At 38.9% G+C, this 12,212-nt stretch overlaps 1 protein-coding gene across 1 annotated transcript in view; it reads right to left on the bottom strand.

The window, feature by feature from the left end:
• Positions 1-12,212, bottom strand: part of SLC49A4 (solute carrier family 49 member 4) — a gene marked incomplete at its 5' end in the record, with an annotated part of 70,659 nt that overhangs the window by 19,442 nt on the left and 39,005 nt on the right. Inside the window, 3 exons of the mRNA XM_083864878.1 lie at positions 1,644-1,771; positions 6,608-6,675; positions 7,288-7,396. Of these exons, the coding sequence (XP_083721004.1) occupies positions 1,644-1,771; positions 6,608-6,675; positions 7,288-7,396 (305 nt within the window). The remainder of the gene's footprint in view (positions 1-1,643; positions 1,772-6,607; positions 6,676-7,287; positions 7,397-12,212) is intronic.

The raw sequence follows: 12,212 nt of genomic DNA, 5'->3' as shown, positions 1-12,212 counted from the left end.
AGAAATGGTAACTGCATGAAAAGTACAACCCAATCCCTGTATTTGAATCAAGGGATGACAGTTTAGGATACTATATATCAAATCTCAAATACCCTACCTACTTTTATGTCCTGACAGTGGATCACCTTTTCAAAAAAAGCAGCACAATGCACTTACATTCTATAAACAAATAAGAATTCTTATAGAACCTATGCCGCATGCTGAATTCTTTACAAAAAAAAATCCAATAAAATAAAATCAGAGAGAGCTCCATCAGTTTTGTTTTGGAACACTGGCGAGTACGTAATGACTTTCCCCTCTTGAAACGTCTCTGCTTCATTCTTATGCATAGACTTGAAGGGTCATTTATGTGTTTGGCTTGTTGCATCAATTCAGAGGATAGAGTTACTGTAAAAATTTACATTACTGCAGGCTTGTGGTGATGAAGCAGGCAAGCATGAGGAAAAAAGCTTTTATTGCTTTTATTTTAGATTTGATGGAAAAGTGTAGTAGTCATTTAGTATGACAACAGCCATCATGAAATTTGATTTGTTTATTGATTACATTATGCTTTATTTAAGCAGAATTTTTTAAAGCATTGAAATTTCAAGATAAAGCACAAATTTGACCTATCCATCCAGATGGTGTTGCTCCTGAATTGATCATGTATTTCAATTTGCTGTACCCACTTTAGTTTATAGTTGTGACATTTGCAGTGCACCAAGGACACTTACTGAAACTCAAACTTAATTTGAGTAAAACACTACTCTATATACTACTCTCCCCACCAAACTCTTGTATTAAAAATGGGCAAAAACGTTTTCATTTTTCCTAGAATGCACAAATTGCTTGTAACAAAAATGGCACTTTATTTAAAATGGATTTATAGAATTTTTTTACTAAATAAATATATTTTTGAATCTTGATGGGTTAGGTTTACTGTAACTTGCTACTCTATTGAAGGTCTTGGAATCACAGGTTGATCAGTCCCTTGGTGCAGATAATAAGGTGAAGGGCAGATTTTTAAGAACTAAACCAATGGTACAGCTTTCTTGCAGCCCGACTAGACCTCTGAGCTTTTCCCCCACTCCTGCCAACAGCTTTTTTCCTGTCTTTTTGAGACGCAGGCTGAGTTAATTTTGGGCTGGAAGAGTTCCCTGAACCTGCATGCAGGTGCAAAAAAAGAGGACAGCACTGTGCAGGGACAGATTTAGATGGCTGAAAGCACTATGGGTCACCTTGGTTTGAAATGCACCACGTGTTTCCAATAACTAATGCAAGTTTCAAACCCCTAAATTCCCAGACATGTCACTGTTTCTTATAGGCAACACTACTCTCATTCATCTGATTTTTCTTGATTTACTTCTCACTTTGGTTATTCCAAAAGACTCAAAATAGAAAAACACTTTGTCTCCAAAACAGATTTAAATATGTATTTGGGGTTCTTGTTATTGCGATTTTTGAAGTTTTTTATCTTTTTATTAAGTTATTCAAAGCCAGTGAAGATGTTTCAGGTTCAAAAGACTTTCTAAACATTTAATTTTGTCTTAGTCAAACTACTGTATTACTAAAGACATCAAACCAGGTTATAAGATAGTGAAGACTGCAAATATTTGCCTGTAATATCAATTATAAAAAATAGGAATTAAAATCATTGTCAATACCTGTGGTTAGAGGCAGATGAGTGACAGTAGTTAGACAGGTGAGAGTGAACCAGGTTGATGCTAATGTTGCTCCAGATAAAAGCAGCAGCAGTATGAACTTCAGCATGCCTCTGATAAAATCTGCAAATCTAAAATAAAAGCACACATCAGAGGAGTAAAAATGCTGATTTTCATATTATTTAAATGTGATGCTTGACAATTAATTCAGTATATTCTCATTAAACATTTTGAAGACTATAAAAACAATTTAAAAGTCATTTCTAATTTTCAGAAATAGAAAAAAGGTATTTTTATAGAATGGTGATATTTCTAGCTGTCAAGCTGAAGAGCCATGTATTTTTTAGCTGTCACGAAGTAACAACCAAACCAGAACAATTCTCAAGCAATTCTCAAGGCATCAAATGAAAACACTGGAGGAAAGTTGGTTTTTTTTCTTCTGCATTTGTTGGACACAATCTCTCACCACTACTTCCATCACTGTTTTGTCAGCCTTTGCCAGTCTCCCTTGGCAGACACAGAACTCCATTAGCATATGAGGAGGCTGCCACATTTCATTCAATACATAGTTAAGTGTCAAGACTCATTCCTGTGGGAAGTGGAAAAACTCCAAAAAATTCCAAAGAATCCCTAGCTGAAGAAGACAAGGAACAGCTTCTGAACTGTTGGATGCATTGGTGATGAAGCTCATGGTGGCTTAGGCAAGGAAGGAACTCTTTACACAGGGAGTCACTCTGCCAGTGGCTGTTTTGGGTTGAAAAGTTCCAGAAACCACAAGCTTAGTGCTATTCCTCTTCTACACAGACCTGCTGACAGACTGGGGGAGGACAGCCCCACAAGTCCTTGGGCAGTCTGGCTCTTACATAAAGGGAATTATGATCTTTATACCACCTGATTGTACAATTGATTTTTCATCTTTTTTTTTCCTTTTTCTTTCAAGGAGACAGAATGCTTTTGAGCAGTGCTCATGTGGCATAATTATCAGTGCAACTGCTCTTTTCAAAGTGGATGTCAACCTAAGTACTGGGAAAGATATATTAGAAAAAGCAATGTAATCTATTCATGAGTAATTTTCTATAATGTCCTGCTCTGGAGATGCAACTTTGAATGGACAGGTCAGGCATGTATTTCTAAAGCATATCTTCTGCCCCCACAGGCTCCTACCTTGATTAGGCTAATGGCAACATAATCCACCTAGTCTGGTCCATGATGAAATTTGTCTGTCCATCAGCCAACTGCCTTCTCTGCCCTGACAAAGAGCACTCTATAAGCAGATACCTTATAGCTTACTTGATCAAACAGGAAATGCTACCAACATTTTGAGAACTTCCAATTAAGAGATGTAGAAGTAATGCAGTCAAACACTCTCTGCTCACCCAAACCAACTTCTTTCCCTGTTATTTTGATTCTCCCCATGTCTGAATTCCACATTGAATTTAGCAGTGAGTAATTCAATAAGCAGTAGTGGGAGATCAATGCTGCATATAATGTGAGAAGTTTATGACTGCAGTGTTCAAGTGGCTTATGCATTCAAATCCTATAGCCAGAGGTCAGCTGCTACTGGTGGATTTTTTTCTGACCATCCAATCGAGGAGTCAGGATCGCCTCACTGGTTTGCCAGTTTCTTTAATTATTCTTTGGGCTCACTAGGGTCAAAATCAGCAATTTTAAAAGCTTTGCAGACACATCTCAAAGTGTAAACTTCCAGCTTATTCCAGAGAGACTCCTGCTTACAGGCAAGGGCAGTGACATAGATCCTGTCTAATGAAACAATGTGAGAAATATCAGCCTTGTGGGAGGGACATCCACAGACAACAGTTCTGGGGGTGATCCCTAGTGGACCCTCAGTCTCTATCCCACCACCAGGGATATGTGAGGATGAGGGATTGATGTGCATCTGAGCCATTCATGACAGCTAAGTGGAGAAAATACCTACCTTTATCAAGCAGCTGCAACTCTTCCTGACACAAAGATCCCAGATTGGGTAGCAGTGTGCTCCAAAGAGCTCTCAGACATCATAGAACTTCAAAAGGGTCAAATGTACCCCAAAGTAAAGGTTTATTCAGCTATCGGATTCAGCCAGCAATAGAAATAATTGAAAAAAAAATACATAATAACCTAGCTTGAACTTGGTAATTGAAGGACTTCTGTTTCTTGTCAGGTTACAGGAGAATAAAGAAGACTAAATCTAGTCTACTCTTCATAATACTTGCTTTAATCAAAAAATATGAAAAAATACTTTCATCTTCAGACCCTGTACCTGATTTCAAACCTTTGTTCTCTATAAATCCTTCTTCATCATCTAGCATGTAAGGGATTGTCTGCAGCTGCTAAAAAGTAGGCACAACAGGAGAGAAAGTGTATACTTTGCCAGACACAGACCTCTGAGCCTACTGCTGGTAACAGTCTCCAGCCTCGCAGCAGATCCAGCCCTAGGCTGTATCCTACAGTTAAAATCACAAATCTGCACTGCTGACAACACTGTCTGTTGCTAAGGAAATTATCACCATGCCATAAAGTTTCAGCATTTTGACTACACTGCAGGTTAGAAGCAGGAACTGAAACTGAGCTGCAGAGGACAAAACCTCAGAAATATCTATGATCCTTGTGAGGAAAAAAAAAGTTAAAAATCTGAGAAAATGGAATAGATTTATGTTTCCATGCAATTATATGAATGCTGCTCTTTGACACTGCTTTTCTTCAAACTAGTAGCATTTGAAAGCTACCAGCAAGGGGTACAGCACCTACCAGCTGCCCAAAATAGGCCAGGCTTTTCAATTACAAAAATGCATCAAACACATTAGCTAAACATGTAAGTTCATGGCTATCAGGACAGCAGTGGGTGGAGAGTAGAAGGATTTACGTATAATGTTGAGAAAAACTTGCACCATTTTGAAAATGAGATAGATAAACAAATTTCCAAACTGGGCATTACTTTAAATACAGATGATTTAACACCAACTGTGATGTACAGGACCTAAAGCTCTAGGGCAAGGCTCAGGTTGTTAAAAATTCTAAGTTATAGAATCTGCATTGACAAAAATGGAAGTTGCAAATTCCTAAAATGCATCAATTTTGCTTTGACAAATTAGCAGAAGAAAAAAAAGGAAAAAAACCCACCCCAAAACTAACAGCTTCTTGAGAGGTGGTTAAGGGAGAGAGCTGCTTGCTTGGCAAATCACAGTTCTGACACTGAAATATATCAACTTGTCAGCTTTGACAAGAATCATTACTTAATTTTCCTAATTACAACTTTCAGCAGATTACAGTCAGACTCATCATTGATTCAGCCCTACACAGATAAATGCTGAATAGGCCTAGGAGGGAGAGTCATCCATCAGAAGTGACAAATCACCTCCTCCCTCCCTTTCTGTATGCAAACCCTCCCAATGCAAACCACTGCCCAGGTTAGAAAGACATACTTGAGACAGACTGTTGGTATTTCTTAAATTTACTAAATGCTACAAAATACAGGTATTCAACAAGGTTTGAAATCAATTTTGAAGCAGTTAAAGGGACTGCCAGCATTTCCTGAAACTTAACCCAGGCAATATATTAAAGAAATTAATCTACCATAAAGACTGAGATTTGCACATTGGCATAGAGTCTACAGATTGTCTTCTAATAAAGTGAGCTTCTAAGCCGTACTGTTGAAATGTTGCAAATATCCTGGAAATTAATTCAGGATGAAAAAGATTAAATTGGCACTCTACCTGCTTCAACATGTAACCTATGGCATCTGTGTCATTCACAGCAACTGCTCTTAAACATCTATTCTCTTACAGAGAAAACATTGCATCTGAGCTTGGCTAATCAAAAGCAACTCTTTTTAGAGGAAGTCAGGGCATGAACTTTGTTTGGCCAGATGAAGTCCTTTGGCCTGCATCTGGAGTGGATGGGAGAGAAGCGCTTGTTTCTTTTCCCTAGGTCAGGAGTTTTTTCCTCTCCCTGTTGCAGTTGCTAGGCAGCCTGCAAAATGTCAGGATGTGAAACCTCACATTTCTTTATGCATCGTGTACTCTGATGAAGCACAGCAAGTGAAAAAAAGAGTTTCAAAAAGAAAAAAAGAGAGTCCTAAAAAGATCACTCTCTCCATCCTCAATACCACGACAACACAATAATTACATCTGCACATGTGCTAAACTCACTGTAGAATTGGAGTCTGAAGAGTGGACACAGAGAGGCCAGGACAATGCTCAGATATCCCAAAGCAAGGGGAACACGTGAGTAGTTTTAATCACATAATAAACTCACTGCTCAGGTACCTCCTAAAAGACTTTTCCTCCGTCTCACCGTCCCTTTTCCTAAAGAGAATCTCAATGAAGAAGTGGTATTTTGGAAAGGCAATCCATTTCTTGCTGCTCCAATCCCTGTGTCATCAGCAGTCACGATAGACAGAGCCAGCTGTGTCTGGATTTATCAAAAGCATACATATATTCCATACTGTAACCCATAGGATGCTGCAGAAAATAATGAGGCTATGAAGGAATCCAGCAACCTGCCCCAAATGGGCCCAGACTAATTTCTCTGTGGAAGAACATTATGTTATTGTGTGTAGGCTGCCTGTGCTACATTCCCTATATCCCTTTGGGAATCAATATGCCTGAAAGTGTTAATGGAAGTAGACAATAATTTCTTCAATGCTTTCCAAATGTGCTACAGTGAAGTTCTCCTTCATACCAGGCAGCTGAAATCACCAGAGCTGTTTTTAAAAGCAGCGTACAGAGAGCCATTGTCAGGAACAAGAATCTGACTTCCAAATTCAGGTACATGCATGTGGAGTTCTCAATCTCCAGCAACCTAACATGGTATAAATTATTGCTTTACTAGAAGCACATTATAACCCCAAAAGGAATTTTCCATTTCAAGCTTCTGGAAGATGAGAGAAAACAAGTTCTGTTCTTAAGAGGATAACCTAATAACAATCACAGTTCAAGAAAGGGAGAAGGACCTGTAATTATTCCTACCTTGCCATTGCTATGCCAACAACACAACCTCCAACTATAGACCAAAATCCAATCCAGCCTGCATCCACCTGACAGGAAAAAAAAAAACAAACCATAGAGAAATGTGTTAAAGCTGAGAAAAGAAGTTGATGTTACTTTCAAAACAAATGTTGTGCAGGAGCTCCAAACTGCTAGCAACAGCTCTCTACATAATCTGAAGTGCAAGGCTTTTTCTAGGAAAAGAAATAAATTCACCACAAGAAAGTATGACTAAGTAGTCTATGCCCTAAATGTGCCCTCTCTTTATGGAATCTGAGTAATGTCCTCTGTTTTTTTTATAATACTCTATCAAAAGCTTAGAAATCATCTTCTCCCCACTTCATCTTTTCCACCAGCCATACATTATTTTCTTTCACTAGAGATGCAGCAGCCAACAATTTGTTTACCTACTTCTTCCTTCTTGTCAAAAGGTGTGTACAGTTTTGAAAACACTCACCACTGATGTAGAGTCAGCAGGGAGAACTGTGACAGTTTGGGATACCAAAGCCACAGTTAATTTTGTCTAAAATTTCAGGGAGTAAAGTGGTCCATTGGTATTAATAGCATGTGAAACATAAAGACCTGATAAAACTGCATGCTAGTGCAAAGAAAAACATCCCACTTACAAAACAGCTGCTGATTATCAGTCAGGAGATACTTACCTGGCTTACATGAATGGGTGTTAATATCAAATCCAGAACACCAGACCAGCCAGAGAAAACACCCAGTGGTATTGCATAGGCTAAAGCAATCATCAAGAATCGGAAATTGCTGTGAAGATAAAACATTGTCATTAGCCTCAGCTTATATTAAAAATTGCACCAAGATTAGCCAGGAGAGTAAATCACACCCTAGAATCTATATTCTGCCCATCAAGAAAAACAGTAAAGGTCTGAAGGAAGAGTGAACCAGGGAAAATAAGAAAGGTATCCTGCCATGTCACTGAATTCCTAGAGGCTGATATGTTATTACCTTAGCACTGTGATAATAGAAAAAGCCAGTCGCTCCACATAGTTCAAAGATTTCTGCAACACGCTGGGCTCATATGTTTCTCATTTCTGCAAGCTATTCTTCCCTGCATTGGCACAGGCAACCTACTTAGCCTAAGTGTATGTTAGGAATAATAAGCACTAATTTAAAAGATTAAAAGCCTATTTCAAAAATAAAATCAGAGATTCATCCCTCTTGAGCTGTACTTGAAAAAACAAACCCCTAACTTGTTTTAATTCTCTTTATTTTGGTAAAAAGCAAGAAAAGCTCTGGAAATGAGATAGATACAGCTGAAAGAGTGGAAAATTCTGACAATTTGAATTGAGAAAAAAACAGAGGCAGGTATAATACTCTACTCTAAATAATCAACGTTTGCTTTTCCCCCCAGTTATTCAACCTTTAGGATTCAGTTAAGGTGAAACAGTCAAAGCTGTATCATCAATTTCAATGTACAGAGCTAAACAGAAATTTAACCAACAATTTCCCCCACTCACCATAACTGAAAGCAAATGTGAAATCCTTGCTAAGAGACATCCAAGTTTTCCTCAAAAATGTTCCAAATGGGAAAGAAAATATACTTTGGAATCTGAAACAGCGATACTTTAAACTGAAGAGATTTTACGGTGATTCCAAGGTCAGTTATCCCATGGGATATCTGTGTAACCCCAAACGTGGCTCCCCCCATTCTCAAACAATTTACATAAAATTGATCCTGTTCAGTACCAGTTCCTTGGCAAGCAGTAGCAATTTGATAGCACACCATTACAAAAGCCAACAGGGAGAGAGAGATATTCAATTACTCTCCAAAAAATTCCTAAGTTTGCAGCTTATGCTGTTTTACTCCCTTAGATGCTCCACACACAAGACAGCAGCCAGTGCTTTTTGCACTGTTCTTTTTCACACATCCTCGTCTTGAGTAACGCATTTCCATCCTGTGAACATATCCTCCACTTTCAATATAATTCGTGTCAGGTTCATCTCTTAATGCAAAGAAAAACAACCCTCAAGCTCTTCTATACATTAGTTATATTCCTCTGGATGATACTGTCTTCCTGACTTTTTTTTTTTTATTAAGAATGCCACACTTTTATCCTAGTCTATCTTGTATCACCTTGGCATTTGATGGTATTTAATACTATCCATATGAAAGCCATTTCAACATCTGTAGAATAAAAGAAAAGAGAATTTTGCATGGACCTTATAAAGCCATATTGTAGATTGCTAAGAAGAAACAAGACTGAATGCAGTGTTCTGAAATAACACTTGCTGAATATTCAAAATCTTTGGCTACCTGGACCTCAACTTCACTACAGAGCTAATTTTGAGGGAGAATTTTGTCCTTTACTTGATTAGCATTTTCTGTGGTGTATTTGTTTTCTGTAACTCAAGCAACAAGACAGACTATAATGTGGGATAGCTGCTCTGTGCCACATCCAAGCCCTAGTACCAATCCTACAGTAACAGCTCTGCATGATGACAATCTGCAGGGACAGAGCCTGCTCTCCTGTCTAGTCTCCACAACAAAGAAGGTGACCAGGAGAAAGGGAGCCTGGCAGTGACAGAGATACTGTTCACCAGGTGTCATCCTGCCCTCTTGCCCAGCAATACCTCGTGCAGGCTAAAGCCATTCAAAACACACATCTTCAGCAGCAGCTCCACTTTTCATGGCTCCAGTCACTTGTGCACAGCTTTTGCAATTTTGAAATTGCTCCACTGAAAGTAGAAAAATGTGCTGTCTGTCACACCGTCAGCTGTTGAACCCACACTGTTTTCCATCCTATCAGCAATGACAGGATATCAGCATTAGCCTCTCTGTTAAACCATTCTGCTGGAATATGAATTGATTTTTTCTTCAGTCTTTTTCAGAAACCTAACACCACTAGAATCTGTAAGACAGGCTGGTTCAGAGGGGAGCCCTATCAAAGTCAGTCAACATTTTCAGAGTAACTTTGACAGTGCCTATTAGCATCAGGCACATTCTGAGCAGCTTCCATTAATGGATAGTTATGTTGATGAAAGTGTCATTAAAGCAATAATGATGCATAAAACCCCTGACACAAAATTTCAAAATTGCTTACATAGTCCCTAGAAAATATAAAAGCCATGTAACTGGCTAAAATATCTTATTACTTCAAAACAAAAATCACAACATGTTTTTTTTTAATACAGGTTTTAAGACTTATCAACAGTTTACTTGTATTAAGATTTTTTTCCATTGAAGTTTGTGGAATATCCTGAACTGGGAAAATAAAAACAAGTCATATTTGCCTCACCCAAGAAACTGAGATAGGGCACCACACATTTTCTAATGGAAATTCAAACTACACTTGTCACAGTGTGTGATAGACAGTTAAACGATTTGGGCTTAGCTCCCAAACCATGACCAATCTGTTGTCTCCCACTGCAGGCTGAGAGAGCTGGTATCAGGAGATAATCAGACATCAACTAATTGTTACAATCTGTCAGAAGGAGGAACCCTCCAAATCAGAAGGAAGAATCAAGTTCCTAAGAAAATCCTCCAAAAAAGGGCCCCCAGGGGATGGTTGACTTCTGTTGATGGTGTAGTAACTCTGCAAGAAGCAGCTCATGTAGATGACTGCCCAAGGACCTGAAGACACAAAGGAGTGTGGGAGTGGTAAGGATGTGATAGATCCCCTTGGTGTCCAAGGAAAAAAGGTCAGTGACTTCAATGTTAAAGTTATGCTACGTTGCTTTATTTTGAAGTAATAAAACCGCAGCCTGGCGGAGAAGAAAGGGAAATCATGAACATCCCAGTTCCCATGAGTGTATCTGGTGCACAGCTGGGTCAGCCCACCAGCTCACACACATCCTAAATTCCTTACACACAGATCTTACACCAAAGAGTAAGTCTACAATAAAAGGAAGTAATGATTTCCTGGTACTTGTCTGCTGGTCACCTTCAGTCTACATCACCAAGACTAAAGAAAGGCTCTCTGAACCAAGATGAAGCCTAGATCAGGCAGGCAACAGAGCTTAGAAGCCTAATGAACCAGGTGATGGATTTCTCTAAGAGCATGGCAGATACCATTTTATTTTATAAAGTTCCCTTGCATGACAGATTGTTACTGAACATCTCCCCAAGATAAGTGGGTTTCATGATGAACTGTTGATTGTTTTCTGTACAGAGGAATGAAGAAGTGCCTTTGATAAAGGGCAGCATGGAAGAATGCAAGACCTGAGGGAAGAGAGATATAATTATCTACCTGTCCACATTTTAAAAAAGGCCTCTTGGTTCTTGGAGACATTGTAAACTGTTCTCATTATTTAAGAGTCCAGTTTGTTTTCTTAAGTTTCATTGGTAAGCCAGCTTTGCTGTTTACATCCCGACCGTACCACTATCTCAGGTCCACTGTTTACAACACTTGGAACATGGAATCTAATGGTTATAAAACTCCCAAACGGAGCACTGTCAACTGAAATTTTGTATTTCACCTGCAGAGCCAGTTGCTGTTTGGATTTCTGTTCAACAGCAACATTTTTACAACACAGCCCTCAGGCAGGGTCTAACGGCACATCAGCTTGGGTGCAGAACAGCTTTATTGTGTGTGCTAAGTGTCCTTAAGGGAACTGCTATTTTTTAATACCCTGAATAGGTCACTTTGCAGACTAACCACCCAGCTGTACTCACACCTCCTGAGTGCCAGCCTGCTCCAGGATGAACACGCAGGATTAAGCATCTTGCCAACTATTTACTCCCCCAAAAGAAAAAAAAAAACACCTCCAAAAACAAAAGAGAACCCAGTGACAACAAAGGATGAGTTGTTTACACTGCCTCTAAATACAATTATTGAAAATGCCCACAGTAGGTCTGCAGTAACTAAATGTCTAAAGCTGTACAATTATCAAGTTTCAAGCAGCCTTTTGTATGCAGATTCAGTGCCTACATCACTCAACAAACAATTACACCAAGAGTCAGAAGCTTTCCAGTGAGGCCAGTCATATTCCGTACCAGGGGAGCAGCTCTTCTTTGCCACAGAAAGTTCCTCTGTGCAGTACCATCTACAGGGCATAAGCCTTCACAATTATTCACCAGTAATATTACAGTTGCTTTAGCTGCTCCTCTGAGATCATATTTCCATTACACAAGACACTGTACAAACACTGGGGGGGAAGAGGGACTGTGTCTTACCAAAAGAACCCAAGAGGGAGAAGCTGCAATACTGTCACTTTCTTTTTATAACCTCTCTTTTCTTTTAACCTAAAAATTCAAAGGAAGCTAGCTCACCTTTGAGCCTATCCAGAAATACATGTGGAGACATTTTTCCTATTCTCACTTCATATTTTAATGTAAAATTAATGAGATCTAATACATCATATAATACTTTTTGTTAGTTCATTCCTTGCTTCCATGGCTGAATGAAAGCAGCTGAGTAATCCTTCAAAAGACAAGTAAACCCAAAATTAATTTCAACATAATAAGCACAGAAGAAACCAACTTAGAAGTTTTTTCCCAGCGTTGTTCACTGTTTTCTCACTGCTCACTTTTAACAATCTTGTATAACCTGATGTAACAGAAGCACTGCGTAAGAAAAGCCATGCTAACAGGATGACTAAAGCACTGCTGGTGTTGAAGGAC

This window comes from Zosterops lateralis (genome assembly GCF_965231275.1).
Source record: "Zosterops lateralis genome assembly, chromosome: 7".
In the NCBI taxonomy this organism is placed as follows: Eukaryota; Metazoa; Chordata; class Aves; order Passeriformes; family Zosteropidae; genus Zosterops; species Zosterops lateralis.
This window is presented reverse-complemented; position numbering and strand designations above follow the sequence as displayed.